Source organism: Puccinia triticina, chromosome 2A (assembly GCF_026914185.1).
Source record: "Puccinia triticina chromosome 2A, complete sequence".
Classification (NCBI taxonomy): Eukaryota; Fungi; Basidiomycota; class Pucciniomycetes; order Pucciniales; family Pucciniaceae; genus Puccinia; species Puccinia triticina.
The window spans coordinates 6,435,691-6,452,998 of record NC_070559.1 but is presented as its reverse complement, the minus strand read 5'-3'; the positions used below and the strand labels follow the sequence as shown (position 1 = coordinate 6,452,998).

At 45.3% G+C, this 17,308-nt stretch overlaps 4 protein-coding genes across 4 annotated transcripts; 3 read left to right on the top strand and 1 right to left on the bottom strand.

Moving 5' to 3' along the window:
- Positions 1-3,030: 3,030 nt before the first annotated feature.
- PtA15_2A687 (uncharacterized protein) lies at positions 3,031-4,963 on the top strand (the record flags this gene model as incomplete). Its single annotated transcript, XM_053166732.1, has 4 exons — positions 3,031-4,143; positions 4,237-4,475; positions 4,565-4,696; positions 4,783-4,963. 4 exons carry the CDS (start codon positions 3,031-3,033, stop codon positions 4,961-4,963), a joined length of 1,665 nt encoding a protein of 554 aa, XP_053017925.1.
- A 1,228-nt stretch (positions 4,964-6,191) lies between these two features.
- On the top strand, positions 6,192-9,986 carry PtA15_2A686 (uncharacterized protein; the record flags this gene model as incomplete). Its single annotated transcript, XM_053166731.1, has 15 exons — positions 6,192-6,593; positions 6,672-6,722; positions 6,777-6,854; positions 6,988-7,050; positions 7,145-7,290; positions 7,362-7,468; positions 7,742-7,945; positions 8,044-8,371; positions 8,456-8,575; positions 8,694-8,828; positions 8,915-9,145; positions 9,386-9,467; positions 9,547-9,653; positions 9,724-9,840; positions 9,908-9,986. The coding sequence occupies 15 exons, from the start codon at positions 6,192-6,194 to the stop codon at positions 9,984-9,986; spliced, it is 2,250 nt and encodes a 749-aa protein (XP_053017924.1).
- Positions 9,987-11,173: 1,187 nt separating this feature from the next.
- Positions 11,174-13,744, top strand: PtA15_2A685 (uncharacterized protein; the record flags this gene model as incomplete). Its single annotated transcript, XM_053166730.1, has 4 exons — positions 11,174-11,196; positions 11,493-11,562; positions 11,638-12,853; positions 12,951-13,744. The coding sequence occupies 4 exons, from the start codon at positions 11,174-11,176 to the stop codon at positions 13,742-13,744; spliced, it is 2,103 nt and encodes a 700-aa protein (XP_053017923.1).
- Positions 13,745-14,952: 1,208 nt separating this feature from the next.
- On the bottom strand, positions 14,953-15,651 carry PtA15_2A684 (uncharacterized protein; the record flags this gene model as incomplete). The annotated part of the gene is made up of 1 exon (XM_053166729.1): positions 14,953-15,651. One exon carries the CDS (start codon positions 15,649-15,651, stop codon positions 14,953-14,955), a length of 699 nt encoding a protein of 232 aa, XP_053017922.1.
- Between the last annotated feature and the right edge of the window lie 1,657 nt (positions 15,652-17,308).

The window sequence follows — 17,308 nt, the reverse complement described above, 5'->3', positions numbered from 1 at the left end:
AAAATAGCTTTGCACCCTGTGCGCGTAGCGTTAGCGCAGATGCGCGCAGTTGCGCTAACACTACCCTAAAAATAGCACATTTGCACAGCGCTACGCTACACTGACAGCTATGGTTAGCATAGCTGACCCACGGTTGATAAAAGGTGTTCCTGATGTGTAATACCTCCTTGGAGCTCAACATATTTTCTAGAGAGTGTATTCTTCTGGCAGAAAAAAATTGGGGCCATTTGGAGCACCATACATAAGGTTTTGGGGGTTTGCCTTAGTAGGAAATCCGCCAAGTCAGCCCCTGGCTACACAAGGTGTCCCTGAGGTGTGCTAATGCCGTGAAGCTCAGAATATGTTTTAAAGATTGTATTCTTGTGGCAGAAAAAAACTGGGGCCATTTGGCGCACCATAGATAAGGTTTTGGGTGTTTGCCTTAGTAGGAAATCCGCCAAATTAACACCCCTGTTCCATGTACAAGGCCTTCCTGATGGTTTCTACTGCTGTAAATTTCAACATATTTTCTAGACAGTGTATCTAGATTTCTGTAAAATCTTGGGAGCGTTTGGGTGCTCCAGTGATCAGGAGAAATAAATATTTCTCTATTTTCTGGGATTCTTTGTAAAATTAAAATCCTGACTCCCGTTTGGGATTGCGGAATTACTATTCCGACTCCCAAAAAGCCCCTGGGTCAAAATGCAGTCGCGAGGACCTGGGAAGGAAGTCCCAAGGCGGTCCGCGCGACGTAAATTGCGTTTGGGAGTCAATTTTTCAATTTGTGGGAGTCAATTTCTCAACCCCCATTTTATAAGAGAATAAGAATTGGATGTTCTTGCCTATCATTCCTCCAAAAAACTATGTCAAAAGTAGCATTATTGAGGCTTCTATGTGTATTTCAAGAAACCAATTTTTTAGTCTCTAAAGGGGCTTTGTGTGCAAGAAAAATTCAAGCAACTGCAAGCAGTTCACATGCAAGAGCTCCAAGAAAAGTTGAAAACTTGTGGTATTACACAAGCCTTTGTCCAGGCTTACTGTAACCTGTTGAAAAAGCTTCAATACACAGTCAATATGCATCCATCATGCACGGTGACTGTGCAAAAAAAGCTTATGTGTGTTTGGGTGGAGCTAGAACAGCAGTTCCACATCAGTAACACGCATTTCAATTGCTAGCAGTTGATTGACTTTTTCTTGTAGTGTTGAGGGCTGTGAAAGGGGTGTGATGGTGTTCTGCCCCCGCAAGCAATCTGTAATTCCGATGACCTATTGGCCAAATTGACAAGTGATTTCAACCTGATTGATGGCTTTGTTTTTAAATTTTGAAAATTTCAGAATATGTAGGAAGTCATCAGGATTCTAAAGGTGCCATTGGCTTCTCAAATTTTGAAGAGTTTGGGGGTAATCTGAGGGGTTTTATGGTCTTTCCAGCCATTTGGCTGGTACTGGTCACACAAGAACCCCAACATTGTGTGCAAGTCCCTCCCTGAAGGGAGAGTTCTCACACCCCGCAAGCACAGGAGGGAATTGTGTCAGCTTTGCCTTTTCTGAGACTCTATTTCTACTTCTTGATCCTCAAGGCACCTAATTACACTGCAAGAAAAACTTTCCCAACTTCTAGCAGTTGACATGCAGATTATTAATGCTGTGGAAATACTGTTCTAGCTCCACACATTTCCCATACAAACAACAGATTTTTCTGCACAGCCAATGTGCATTGAGGCTTGGTAAAGTGTAAAACTTGAAAATGATTGGGTAATACCCCAAGTTTCCTTGAAATTCTTCCATTAAACTTCTTGTAGTTTAAAAACTTTTTCTTGCAGTTTTACAGCTTTTACTATCATATATTTCTATTTTATACTTGGTGCATTGGATACAATCTATCACACCATTTGCTATTTCTAGCATGTGTCCAACACAATGTTTTTTTTTCTGTTCTACCGCTGTATTTTCCCTCTATGATTATTAGTTGCTTGGCCTCAACTTTGAGTCCCACTTATACAATGCACATTGGTATGTGTGGGCTTTTGCATTAGGCCCTTTGATTCTTACAGTGCCTGGATGTATTATCCTTTATCAGCCAAGTACTATGTAATTTGTCTTTGGGCAGGCAAGTAAACCTAATCATGTGAAATGTTGGGAAATTGATTGGGGAAAACATGAAGTGCACTGCATGATTTCTCCAAATTTCCAAAACATTTACATGATTTCCCTTACAAGATGTTATAAAAAGTTTCTAGCAGAGGACTTCCTGTTGGCAATAACGACCTCTAGGCGTAAATCCTAAATTAACACCTATCAAAATCAGAACTATTTCACATGAAACCAATAAATAACAGTCTTAGAGAAACATATTCCTTCTTACCAAAACCCAAGAATTAGTGTGTGTAAATTGAAATCTGGGAGGGCTGCAGACCCAATAGGAAGTAATCCAGTGTTAGCAGCCTCTGAGTTTCTCAAAATCAAAACATAGAAACTTATCACATTGTGGCATAGTTCCACAAAAATCCTCTTTTCAGGGAAATATGTAGATTAGACAAGCAGATAATCAATGGTCCCTGCAAAGAAGGTTTTATATTTTCATGACACATTCCAATACATCTTAAATTTGAGAGCCATCATTCCACATCTGACATCAATTTTGATAGGGTGGCTCCATGGGGCCAAACACCTTCCTACTTATGTCGAAAGCAGGGTAGTTTTCTTGTTGGTGCCCTTTGGTGCCCCATAGAGCACCAAAATTTTGTGAGAAAGCTGTTCTGAAGTTGTATAAGCTGCGACACATTATCACCTTTGAGTCAAAATTCCCGCTAAGGAGTTGGTACATACCACGCCATCAACGCCAATTGCTGAAATTACGTGTCATGTATCTCTTGTGATTGGAATGGGTTGTGGTTGCTATGTGTTTTGATTTGGTGTGATGGGTTGTTCCTCGTTGTTCTGGCTACCGAAGTTGCGGAGTGTTTTGGCTGACGTAATCGAGTCGATCAAACCCTACAGCCACCCCGCCCGCTGTTTTCGAGCACTCCACGCAGGAACCAGCGACGAACGATGCAGGACTTACTCGAAGAATTCGACCCACTCTCCATCAACAAACACACCCAGATCGGAATCATCACTACCAAGAACCACCCGAGCAGCGCTCTCAAGTCCAACTACGCCCACCAGGCCCAGACTAACATCAGAAGACCATCAGCAAGCTCAAACTCAAACCCGCTCTTCTCCTCAGCAGCAACAACCACTGCCGCCCCAAGCGACCAGAGCAACCCCTCCATCATCGGGAAAATCAAACCACAGGCCGATCACCTCTCGTCCACCGACCTCGATCCACTCGGATTCCTAGCTGACAGCCAATCAACAGCTGCATCTCCAAACACTCAGAAATCATTGCTCATAGACGCTCAGATTCGCTCAAAGTTCAGGCAGGATGCACTCGCAAAACACCTGGCCCACGAGCCCTTCCGGCCTCAATCTCCATCCCTCCAACCTCCTCCACTCTCCACTCAGCCAAACTCAACCAGCAATCCTTACCAGAAACCGCTGATCACTCTCTCCAAGTTGGACCAAGAACCTATGACCTGCTTCATCGATCCCACCACTGCCCTCTCTCCCAACGACGCTGCTGCCCTCAGCTCCCCTCCTGCAGACCATTCTGTCACCAAAAACTCACCATCCAATAATGCGAACACAAACTCGATCAAAATCCCGTCCCAAATCTTCCAGAACCAAGCCAACAAATCAAGAACATCAAAGAACGAGAGTCCTAGTCCCAAGAGCACTACTACCAAACCTCTTTCCCTCTCAGGCCATCCAGAGAGCAGCACCAATAACGCTAGGGCCGAGCCCCGGATGACTAAAGCGGTTGACCAACACAAGTTAGCGGCCGCTTTGCTCGAAGACTTCGACGAGTTTGTCTCCGCGAGCGGGCCGGGGTCGGCACCATCATCTTCCAAGAAAGAGGCTCCGATCGATCAACACACTCCTCGAGAGTTCCAAACTTTCAAAACTCGCGCCTCCCCCTCTCCCGCCATCAAAGCTCACAACAGTGGCCATTCCACTCCACTCTCTTTCTTTGAAGGCCACGAAGGCCGGCCTAGTCCCATCCAATTCGTCGGCGCTGACTCGCAATCCCAACTGGTCATGGATGACGAATTGGCTGAAGGAGTAAGCAACTCCCCTCCTTTTATCATGTCCCAGACTAAAACACAAAAAATAACCAATTTTGTTTTGCTGTGGGGGGGTTGTGGGAAAAAAAAGATCAGGTTGCATTTGCCGTCTCGATTGAAGATCCCATCGACATGGAGATTGATGTATTCGATCGACCAACACGGGACCTCGTTAGGCACGCTGTACGAGAAAGTGCGTTCGATCTCGTCGATGAGCGGGACGACCGCCGGCTGCATCTTAGCATTGAAAGACCAAGACGGGAACCGGTTTGGGGCATTCGTCAACGAGGCTTTCAAGCCTTCTAAAGAGTACTATGGGACCGGCGAATGGTCCGTATTCTCGGCCCTCTTCTCTTCCTCGTTCCCTTCACCTTTCTGAAATTCTTTCTTTCGTTTTCTCTCGGGCAACGGGGGCGCAGCTTCTTGTGGAAGGCTGTCATGTTCGAGCCTGGCGATTTTCGGATCGGCGTCACCGTGAAAGTCTATCTTTGGACTGGTGCCAACGACTACATGATCCTGAGCGACCACGACCTTCTGAGCATTGGTGGAGGGTAGGTCTCTCGTTCTTCAGATGGCAATCCAACTTAATGGATTCAAACATTGAAACAATGCATGTTTTTCAATGTTTAATGAAAAGGGATGGCAAGTTTGGTTTATGGATCGATTCGAATTTGGACAAAGGCGCGTCGAGCAGTTGTCCGGCGTTTAACAACGAAGTCCTTTGTTCGATCACCAACAAGCATCCGACCGACCGTACCCAAGACGACGGCACCTTTGAAGTGATCGCCCTGGAGTGTTGGACCGTCTGCGTCTCATAAGCTTTCTCCCCCTCTCTTTTCATACTCAAGCTTGCTCTCCGTCCCTCTTCAACGAATTTGGTTTTTTTCACACACATATCTTATTCTTATAATTAGGAGCTCGGCTCGTTGGTTTGTATTTGTATCTCATGTAGATCTGTCAGTGTTTTGCTTTTTCCAAACTGTGAATAACTTGGCTTCATTCTTTGTCCGGGATCACCTTTGAAATTTTCTCCGGCAAATTTTTCATGTGATTGTTGTCATAGATCTGAAATTGATTTTTTTCTGGTTCATAGCATTAGAATGAAGAGGTAAACATACAGACAAATAATATATATTTTTCTACTTGAGCTGCTGATGTCAGGGCTTGGATGATACTAAAACAGTGGATGCATGTCCACGAAGAAAGGCTAAGCATAGACAATAAACAACTCCCAAAAACTGGGCGACGACTCCCGTTATAGGCTGTGGCGCCCTTCTCCTCACTGGTCTCATGCGCCGAGCTGTGCGCACCGCGCAACCCCCCCCCCTTGTATCACTACATAGTTCTTTGTCTTTCGGAGGGGGTGGAAGTCTTACTTTGGGGTCATCAGATAAAAGGGATTTGTAAAGTGACTTAAGATCTGCGTGCTGGTGCAAATTCTCGCTCCGCTCTTTTTTTTTTTTTTTTTTTTGGCGATCTTAAATAAGTCTTGCTTAGTTAAGTTGCATCTTTGGCCTCTTTCTTCAAATGTGTTCCAAACCATTTTGGAGAGACCTGTCCGGTCATTGAGAAGACAAGGTCTCGGATTCTGGCTGGACACGTCTCCAAAAGTTGGTGTATGCCCATGCACATGAGGATGCGTGATAAACCAAAGTACCAAATCTGTTGTAGTAGCGTTTCTATGGGTGGGGACATGAATGACAGGCACCTATGGGGAAGCACAATCGAGCGAAGATCTCAAAATAATCCTAGCATCTCAGATCGTGTGTGAGATGTGCTTGCCAATTTCTTTCGTTTTCAGCACGCTGATCTTTGTCGCTGGTTGTGCTCTTTTCTCTCTGTTTATCGACTGCCTCAAGCTACAGCAATCACTCATGGAGCACTACTTTATATACCTACTCATATTCCAGTCAATCAAACAATCAAAAATCCACATAATCAGCAGCACTATACCCCTCGATTTCGACATACAAACTGCTTGCTGCAGAAGACGGCAACGGATTTTATTCTTGATTCATAATAGTTTCATTCATCTTGGTAGAAAACATGGACCCGCTGATAAATGCGTCGCGACCACAGAAGACCATCGCCGACCCCGCGGAAAATGATTATGCACGAAGCAGCCCTCCATCCAGCTCAATTCAAAACACCTTTCCACTTCTTCCAGATTCCATAATAAGTACAACCGCCGCCGCGGATATTTTCGAGGAAAATGCTTTCTCTAGCCCAAAAATAGAGACCTTAAGTTTATCAGATAGAGGCATAGACTTACCCTCTACCTCTCCAGTGACGAGCGTGGAAGCAAACCAGAAGGCAAGAAACTCTATTCTAGAGGACAAAATAGGCACATTGCCGCTTCAAGATGATGTTCCCGAGGGTCCAACCATGACAGTGAGGTCTGTTGTATCTGGTGTGATTTTAGCCGCTTTTGCGGTTTCAGTTACACAGGTAAGGATTGATTATTGTGAACAAACTGATTGTGACTCATTTACTGAAGTAGGGTTTCTTTTTGAATGTATTCTGTAGCTTTTCATGTTCAAGCCGGTTCACATGACAATTAAAATGATGTTCCTTCAAGTAAGCTTCCTATCCTAGTCATAAGGTTTAGCTGCTGACGACTTTCTTTCACAGATAGCGTCAGTGATCCTTGGCAGAGGGTTCGCATTGATTCCCGGCCCTGAATGGTGGAATCCGGGCCCTTACACTTTGGTATGTATAAAGCTCCCCTTTCCGATCTGATGCTTTCTTCCAAACACGAAAAAGTCCGGCCATATAGTTTTGACATGGAGTCCTTATTTCTTTACTTATATAACGTCAAAATCCATTTCCAAATAAACTACAGAAAGAGACAGCATTCTCCGCCTTAATAGGAAACACGGCGGGTATTGGTGCGCTGGCGGCCGAGGTGAATTTACTTGTTTTAATTAATTTACGACATATGCTGACCAACCCGTGTGCTTCTGGGTATGCCGGATTGCCCATTCTCAAAAACTGCGCAGATGATCGTAGTGTACGACTTGTACTTTGATCAGGAGATGAATTTCGGCGTTGCCTTTGGGATTTTGATCAGCTCGCAGCTAATCGGGTTCGGATGGGCGGGCTTACTAATGCCTATCTTGGTTTACCCCAAGCGTACTGTATTTCCGTGAGGCACCCATCTACTGAAGCTAGCCTTCCAGACAATATAATTTTCTGACGAGACCGCCTTGATTTTAGTGACACACTTCCAAGCGTCTCTCTTTTGAATTCTCTGTTCAGCGTGGGAGATAGATCCGACGACCAGGTGAAATTTTTCAAGAAGGCTTTCCTAGCGGTTGGGATTTGTAAGCTTTAGGATTCGTTGTACATAGCCTTACAGAAAAAAGATCTCCCCCTGTTCAAGAGCTCTCGAAGAAATCATTTAACATGGTTTTGGCGACTGTTTACTCCAAACTCATCGACCTGGAATTCAGATGAAATTTTCCCAACGTACATTACGCCGGCTTTCCAAGCTATCAACGTTTTCTGCTTGACCTTGCCGAAAAATCAACTTATTACGAATGTTTTTGGAGGCGCTCGACCGTTCCAAGGCATGGGATTGTTTAGTTTTTCTGCAGATTGGACCATGATCGGTGGTCTTGGACCACTATATATGCCTCTCAATACGCAGGTAGGTGTCAAGATTCTGAACTCACTAGAGCTTGGATACGGCGGGCCAAACCAAGTTAACGAGCATCCTTCTTCGTTTCAGATCCATCAACTATTTGCTTGGGTGATCTCAACTCTGGCTTTCTTTCTTGTTTATTCCAAGTCCTGGTTTGGTGAGAGATTTTTTTCTATTTCTCTTCGCAGCTTGTTCTGACCTCTATCATCTTTTCTATCGAAACACTGATTTGATCACGCAACCCATGTGGCCTAGGGGGTGGCTTCAATCAAAAATTTCCATTCTTGTCTGCCAGTTTATTCACTGCAGACGGTAAGCCATATCCGTATCGACATGCTGTCAACCCAGATGGTACAGCCAACGTGGAGTTCATAGAAAAAACGGGACTTCCATTTTTCACCGGAACATATTACCTAGTTCAGGTTCTCCTTTCACTAGCTTTGACAAGTTCCGTTTCCCATGCGGTGCTTCAAAATTATCGATTAATTGGTTCACTTTTTAAGAAATCAAAGAGTTCGGAGGAGATTGACCTGATTGACCCGCATCGGATAGCATGTCTGAAGTACAAGGATTTCCCATTGTGGTATGCTCTCCAGGCCTTTCATCAATGTGTCTTTATTTCTGTGATTGCTCAATCTACTTTTTCGCATGTTCATTTATTCTTCAGGGGATTCGCTGTGATTTCAATTGTAGCCGTTGGCTTGGCCTTCGGCATGTCCGCTGTCGGTAACTCGGGAATTTCTATCCCTGCCTTGATTATCGCTTTGATAAGCTCTTTCCTTCTAACGTCCGTATTTTCGGCATTTCCAAATCAAGAAGAGACCATCTTCAGTGATTATCCCCCGAACAAGACAGAAGTATCATGTTAACAAATGACTCGTTTCAATTGCGCGTGACAAATCTAGACTTGGAACGGGGTTCATCTTTGCAATCACCGGTTTCTTGGTTCGGTTATCTACCGGTGTCCAAACGCTTGGCGGCCTTTTATTCCCGGGAAACGCCTTTGGCAGCATGTGGTTTACAATCTACGGTGCAACAAGGTATTCTTCCTCGGCCATTTTGCGACTTGCATACTCGCCGGTGATGTTTGCTGACTTCGGGTCTGAATTACTCAATTGCACAAAAGTGCTCTCCAAGGCTTAAATATGCTGAGAAACATGAAATATGGTCAATACGTGCAGCTGCCACAAAAGCTCGTGGTTTATTCTCAATTGATAGGGTGCACCGTCGGAAGCTTATTTACTCTAGTAGTCATGAAAGCCATCCTCAAAAATCAGCGTGAGGTCTTGCTTTCGCCTCATGGAAATGGGGTCTTCTCAGGTGCCGAAATTGCGGCGTTCCACGCTCGTGCAGTTAGGTTCGTTATCTTCTGCTTGCTTAGAAAGAGGAAAGACTTAAAGCTCACCTGGAGAATCAACCGGTCCTCGCTATTCTGCTTTACAGCTGGGGAATTTTCTCTAGGCGGATTTTTCTTTCTGGTCAAAGATACGTGGGTCTTCTAATTCGACTGAAATCAATTACATGTTCAGGGAAACTCACGAAGATGTTCGCGAACTTTTTTTTTCTTGGCGCGTTGGTGAATCGAGTCGGCGATCAGTTGGGGAATGTTGATTGGGTTCTTCCTTCCCATTCCGTTTTTTGTTGCCCACAAATTTTGGCCACGATTTAAATTCAATCTGGTGATCGTACCTCTCTTCCTTGGAATTATCCCCGCCTTGTACACAAGTAAGTTTTTGACACTTACAACTGCAATTTCAGTCAGTTGACGTTATGCATCTTGTTCAAGTGGCCTACGCAGGAGAGCCTGTGCGGATTGCCATCGGGCTAGCCTCACAATTGTGGGCCCGGAGATACCGAGCCCAATGGTAAATTAGAAAATAATTTGATTCAGCCCATTGCCTCTTTCCACTGATTGTTTCTTGAAATATAATCCAGGTTCAATAAATACAATTACATTTTGTCTGCCGCTCTCGACGGTGGAACAGAGTTAGTGGTATTTATCTTGGCCATGGCCTTTCAAGGCGGTGGTGGCCCTCCAGTGAAATTTCCTACGTAAGTCAGAATCCCTCATCGACAGACTAGATATAAGGTGGCTTCCTAAACTTCCGTGATATTTTAGGTACTTTCTCAATCCACCCATGTCCATTCCCAGAGATTATTGCTATGTGGAGTCTGTAGACGCTCATGGGAGCGGTTGATAGTTGAGATTCCACAAGGCATATCATTTTTTTTCTCTTTTTTTTCTTGTGAAGGGATTTGAAGTTTGTTAAAAGGATGATCATTGAGATAGATTTGGAATCATCAGTAGATTTAGTATACCCGCCAAAATAAGTTCAACAATTCTAGAAAAGTGAGGAAGTTGCATTTTTCATTTCTTTACATTAAATAATAATAAATTGCTCAGTAAAGTTTTTGGAAAAAGTGAACCGTCAACATCTTCCCATTTACAACACCTTTCACTGGACATTTCAACCTATCTGCACGGATTCTCAGTCCTCAAGTTTCGTGAATTTTTGAAGTATTACATAAATACATACCACTTTCAGAAATGAAACATGACATCCAGTCCGCAGGCAGAGGGAAATTCACTGTGGATTGGAACTTGAAGTCATGCAGGGGCTTCAGGACCCCGCAACCTGATTTCGGATGTGCAAAAGTTTCAAAATGGGAAGGCAAGGGGGTTGCGGATTTTCCTTGCCCAGCCAATAATTCTGTTGAAGTTTCAGTTAGACTTGCAGAAACCTAAGGCCAACACCGGGCCAAACTGAAAACCTAATCCAGAGGACCAATCCTGATTCCCAAGGATCTAGTTTTGGTGCGAAATGCATCCCAGAAATGTATCAAACCAACAATTTGAGGGCGGATGGCCCTCATGACATACATGGATTGCCATCAATAGGACACCGCGGTGGAAATGGGAGGGGCACAAGAGCATTCTGGTAGGGCCCCATATCCATCAAGTGTAGCTGCCGCACAGTCAAAATTTGAAAGTAGCTCCAAACTTAGCAGTAAAGTCGGATGGGTGAGGGGGATCCTTGTGACCTCTTTGCCATGCTTTTTTGAAACTGTTGCAACTTTCAACGGGTGCGGGGGGAGGCAGGAAGCCCCGGGTTCCGTCCGGTCCGAGAGGGCCGAAAGGGAGTTTGTTGGGGATCGATCGAAGCCCATGAGCGACATCGATCAGCAACCATCCATCCACTCTCTCGGACTTCCTTGGAAGTAGAAGAACCGATGTCAAACTACCGCCACCAGCATCAGCATGAGCATCAGCAACAGCAAATAGCCAACCAGACCACCACAAGCACCATCAACAATCTCCCATTCGGGCTCGGCAACAACAACCACTCTCCAGCCCTCAGCGGCAGCCGATCGGACATCGAATCAGATGCGGCCATCAAGAATGCCCTCGTCGGTCTATCCCCAGATACGCGACAGTCACTCCTGACCATCCTACTTGCAACCCAATCGAATAAAAAACAAGAGCCCCAACAGCACCAGCATCAACACCAACAACAGCCAGGGCCGTCACATCAACAACTTTATCAGCAAATAGATCTCGACCAGCGAATACAATCACCTGGGCACATGAACTATCAACCTAATAGCAATTGGAATGATCTCAACTTCATTCCATCCCTGCTTGCCAATCAGCAGCATCAGCACCAACAACAGCAACAACAGCCGCTCCATTCTGAGCTCCCAAGTCCAATATTATCTGGACAAGTCTCTCAACACGCTTACCATACAAACCTATCAGAGACACTCCCACACGAAGTAAGTTGTGTTAGTTTTATTCCGGAATATGTCCCGTCACAAACTAATCATCTCACCTCACTTTGACTGTGTCAGATCACGCCGGTCTTATCACCCAGTATGACCCCCCTATCAACTTTCTCAACTTCCTCTTATCCAAGCTCGGCCACCATCTCCGACACGCTTTCGTCCCGCAGCTCTGCACATCCCCCCTTTCAATCCTCCAATCATCAGCTGGAATTCTTTTCGCCCTTAACCAGTCCTGCTCTTAGGCCGCTGGGACATCACGACTCAGCTCAGATCAATAGAGCCGAGATCCATCATCAAGCGCCTGCAAACTTTCAAACTGTCACACATGCTATGCCAGCTTTGATCGATCAAGCCGCTACCCTAGGTCTATCAGCACACCAGTCTTTCATGGTCGGCGATAGGATCTCAGCTAGCGCGAGTGCATCTCAATCTGATCACAATCACAAGCCTCCTCCCCAGTTGTCATCACAAACTCATCTCACCCAGCCTGCCTCGACGATCTTTCTATCTCAATCGAACTTTATTCCCCACCCAGACTCTGTAACAACAACCAATCCAGCACCGCCAATACCCGATGTCGGACCCTGCCAAAATGATCATACCAACCAATCGCCCATTTTACATCCCCATCATTCTTCCTCGAATAGTATAAATATGCCTGCGACTCCATCGACTTCCTCCACCAAACTTTCCGGCCGCCAAAGACCCTCTCGCAGCAGTAAAAGTCGACCTAGCCCGTTGATCCGGCCCTTAGACAAAGCTACAGAAATTTGCGCAGATAGGAGTAGCTCTGCGAAACGAGCTCGGAGTCTCACGGGAGCTTCGGTTTCGATGAGTCCGAGTTTCCCAAGTGGGCTGGCGAAGATGGGCCTGGCCGATTCACCAAGTCCAATCGATATGCAATCCAGAGAGCTCAATTCAATCTCTTCATCGTCGTCATCCGTTGTAGAGAATCCTGCAACCAGTTCACACGCTCTTCCTGCCATGCCTCCACCACAGGCCCTATCATCCATACCGTCCAACCCGAATGAATGGCGCCTGCAACCCATGACACCGGCAAGCCTGTTCAATTTTGAAAAACCCCTGGCAGCAGAGGCTCCAATGGGCAAACCAACCGACAACTTTCAAGGAGCTGAAAATGGAGGCTGTGGAAAATGGAAAACTGTCGAGGAGACTTCCGAATACGGTCAAAGATCCGGGCAGACCAACCAGTCGGCGGTAAACGACCAAGAATCTGCTGGAAATTTTGATAAATGTCTGCAAGTCGAACAGCCAAGTCAGAGTCAGTAGTCCCAAAATGACACCTGATGTTGCGGATGGCAAGTTATCGAAGACGTAGAAAAATTGATCACTTTTGTTTCTTTTCTTTTTTTCTATAGGTACTGGATCCAGTAGATCAGGCTCAAAAGAAAAAACAATATTGAATTCAGGAAGAAGCAGATCAAAAGACACCAATCCAAAAAGAAAAAAAAATGGAGCAAACAAAGTAAGATTAGATTCGATGGCGACGATGAACGACGAAGAAGAAGGACCGGAGCACCGGAGGAGTTCGCACAAAGTAGCAGAACAACGACGACGAGATAGTTTGAAGATGTGTTTCGAGGATCTCCGACACATCTTACCACCGATCCAATGGAATGAGAAGGAGGAAGGCCAAGCGCAGGAGAAAAGGCCCGGAGAAGGCAACGTTGGCGGACAACGAAGCATGAATGCATTTGATCCGTCGAATCCGAATAAAGGGATGAGTAAGGTGGCTCTGCTGAGAAGGTCGAATGAGTATATCTTGAGGTTGAAGGAGCGTTTGAAAAGGAGAGATGGGGCGATCGAGATGTTGGTACAGATGCTCGCTGACCAACCCCTCGGCAGCCTTTCCAGCCAATCGAATGCTCCCCAAAAGACACAGGAAGCCAAAGAAGCGGACGGTCCGAATGGTGGCAGTCCGAGTCGGCCTAGCACTAGCAGTACGCATGGCCAGCTCAAAGCCCAAGACGCTCTCCAAGCCCTCGAAGATAGTTTCTCGCATGGTCACAATCAAGAGGTGGTCGCTGGGTTGAGGACGATTTTGAACGAGATCCGGATGGAAAAACAGGAGGATAAAGACGACCATCGTCTCAATCATTCTAACCACACCGATCGACGTCGGGGCAGCTTTAGCGGCGAAGAGCTTGATTAGTCATTCTCATCAAATCCTTCATCATCATCATCATCATCATCAACAGTAACAACATCAACAGTAACAACATCAAAGTACATATCAGTTTACCTTTGCCGTTATGTAACATATGCATATACATCCCTGTCTCTCTGTATCCATGAGAATCTTTCTGTGGTTTGGGTTTTTCTTTTAAATTTGGGTTGCGGCTCATTATTTGTGTATCGTGATTCTTTTCTCTACCTCTAGCTCTCTACTGATCTTGCTAACACCTGTCCATAACATCAATTTTTGCTCTTCCCTTTGTCTTTCTCCTCAACACATCCAAATAATCTCTGTTTCATTGACACATTTCGCCTCTCCGCATTTTTGCTGCAGAGCCGAAGAAAAGAAGCATAAAAACTGAATGGTGATGATGGTCGCAAAATTATCTAGATATGTTTATGTATCTTTTTATGTAAAATGTGACTAAGGAAATGGATGACTGGAGGACATCCTGTCAATCTGGAAAGTCAGATCTGAGCCTCCAGGTGTCAGATTTTGCAGGGAAATCTAGGTCCCTGAAGATTCCCAAAGTGATCCAGAGTTCCAGATTCCAGATTTCCCTACAAAATCTGAAATTCCAGATTTATTCAAAGTTCACAGGAAGTTCTCCACTCCGCGTCAGGATCTGCGGGCCTCCCAGAAGTGATCTAGAGCCCAAAAAGCTAGATTTCTGTGCAAAAATCTAGACTTTTTGGGTCACCAACATCTGCGGGGTCCCAGATTGCAATGGATGACTTCCTGCTGAGATCTGCGGGCCTCCCATAAGTGGAGGACTTCCTGTCAAGCTGGAAATTCAGATCTGACCAGGTATTTAGGTATTATAATCTTGAATTTTTCCTTGTGTGGCAAACCTTCATGCCATGGTTTGACACATTTGGCATATAATTCACCATCTTCTTTTTGGTAAAAGTATATAGGTACCACCATAACCCCTGATTGTAACTGACATCGTTTGTAGATGTAATAATCTTTTTTGTTTATGGCAACCATTGGGGCACAATATTCACAAGCAAGGGCCTCGCGCCACTTGTAACTCTGGGACAATTTATATATGCTTTTCCCACCTGAATCTACAGGGTAAAAATCTAAGTGGGGGGTCACATATGGATTTGCCAAATCCTACAGAGAATATGGTCCATGATTAATTGAACAAATTTCACTATAATGAGATTGATTCAGACTCACTAGAGTATGGACCTGATGTTCTTCTTAGTCCGCCATATAGAGGTCCAATGGCGAACCTTTATTCCACAGAGCTCAATGAGGGATTTGACTTTATCATATTGTGTGCGTGATAGGATGTTATGCATGTAGCCCGCCAGAAGCACTGAAACAAGTGGCTGGGCCGCAGGAATGAAATTAAACCCCCCATCAGTGTTAGTGACCCCCGCGGACACAAAGGTGCCGGCAGTACTGGACTTGTGGCTCACCAGCAAATCCCCAAAAGGGAACCACCCTGAATTGTCTTCTGTGCCATCATTGCCATCCTCTTCAGGTTCTTCCCCTTGGCCCCCAGATGATTCCTTGTCCTTGTCAACTCGATTACCCGGCTTGAAGATATCAATCACCTCTTGCATATTCAACTGGTTGTCTTGGCTGCTGCTCTCATCCAAACTTGCCCGATCTCCTTCGGACATCACGTCGGTATAGTTCATTCTAAAATCATCATCAACAGCAGTGTGTTCATTGAACGGTTGACCCTCATGATCCATTTGTTCTACTTCCAGATCCCCAACCACCTCGACTGTCTCAGGTCGGTCAATTTGACGGATGATTCCACGCTCATCTTCAGGAGCCGCTGAAACTCTGAATCCTGGCCTCAACTGCTCTGGAAGGTTTGCAAGGTGCCGCGCCAGCCTTGAATGAGCGTCTGTTGAAATCATTGGGCGGCCACCGCAATACCTGCATACCCATCTTGGCCGGATATCAGGTGACTCCACCTGCATGAAAACTATTGTATCAAGTTCGTCATTTTTCAAATAGCTTGCCATCAGCACCTCATTAATTTAAAAAAAGTAGCTACCTCTCCTATCAGTCTGCACCACATTTGCATTCATGCTGATCGTAACTTATTTTTTCCCGTTCAATCTAAATGGACTAGTCGCGGTATGATTGAGGATTGATTCAAGGTACAGATCAACATGAGAGCATAAGGATGCAGTGGTATATGGTATATAAAGCCCTCTGTTTACTGACATTTTGAATTCCCAGCGTCAGCAACAACTTGAAACCGTTCCTGTGACTAGTTTTGATCCCCCACCACCCAGGTACTGCCAGCATATTTGGCTGGGATGAAGTCATCCCAGTTTGACTGGGATGCACTCAACCAATTTAAAATGGGTTGAACTCATCCAATGAAATATGAAACCAAGGGGGGTACCTCGGATTGATATTTCATCAGTTGAAATCAACCAAGTTTAAAATGGTTGATTTCATCCCAGTTAAACTGGGATAACCTCAACCCAGCCAATTATGCTGGCAGTGAGGAGTTCCCGCCCGCCCAAGTTTCATTACCGCTTGTCTGATTACTACACAATATGAGACAACCGTCAGGACTGCCCCCCTTGTACTCTCAACCCAGCAATGATTTCAAATAAAATCCTTCCGCAGGTTGTGGCTCTTTAGCAAAGCGACCACGCCGACCCAGTAAACCTAGCCCCACAATTGTGCGCACCCCTCAAGTAGCAGTAAACAGTGGAGGTTTGTCTGTATCTTGTATTTATCATCATATCCCACAAATCAATACTGAAACAGATCAATCTATCTTACCCAAGGTCCACCCAATCCTCCTCCAAACATTACCCCAAGTCGAGTTATCAGTGATTCAAGCCAAGCCCCAGGTATGTATCACCAACCTCCTATTACACCTCATCAAACTTTCCCCATTTTGGGAGGGGAGGCAGCCATGGCAATTGGTGAATTTCCGATCTTGTACTTATCTCAAGGATATACTGCGCAGGCTCACCATTAAATCAATCCGCAGATCCCCAGTTTCAACCGGAAAATGTTCCCCCCCGCAACCAAATTCCCACCATCACCCCTAGTTGTATCATCAACAGCAAGGACCGCAATAGTCATGTCAACGAAATGCCCACTATCACCCCCAGTCGCATCATCAACCGTGATGATTTGCATAGTAATGTAGCAGCTCAGATTGGTGAGCTCAACCCATTAATCTTGGTGCTCCTATGTAATCATCACCGCTGATCAACCACAACCAACAGTAGCCCCAAGACAGATGAATTGGAACAGTAGTATTTTAGAAATCAACCAGCCTGAACCGCCATTTGAAGATGACAAAGAGGACAAAAGCGATCACAGATCATGTTGAGTTGTCTGTTAGTCTGCTACCATGATGTATCACCGCAGTGTGGAGGGCTGTTGGATCGACCCATGAGCACTACCAACCAACCACCCAGCTGGCAGCCACAAGCGTCTGTAGCCTAGTTGGTAAAGGCAGCACTCTAGTATGTGTCTCAGCATAGCTGAGGTCGTGAGTTTGACTCTCACCAGACACATCTTCATTTTACAGTCTCTACA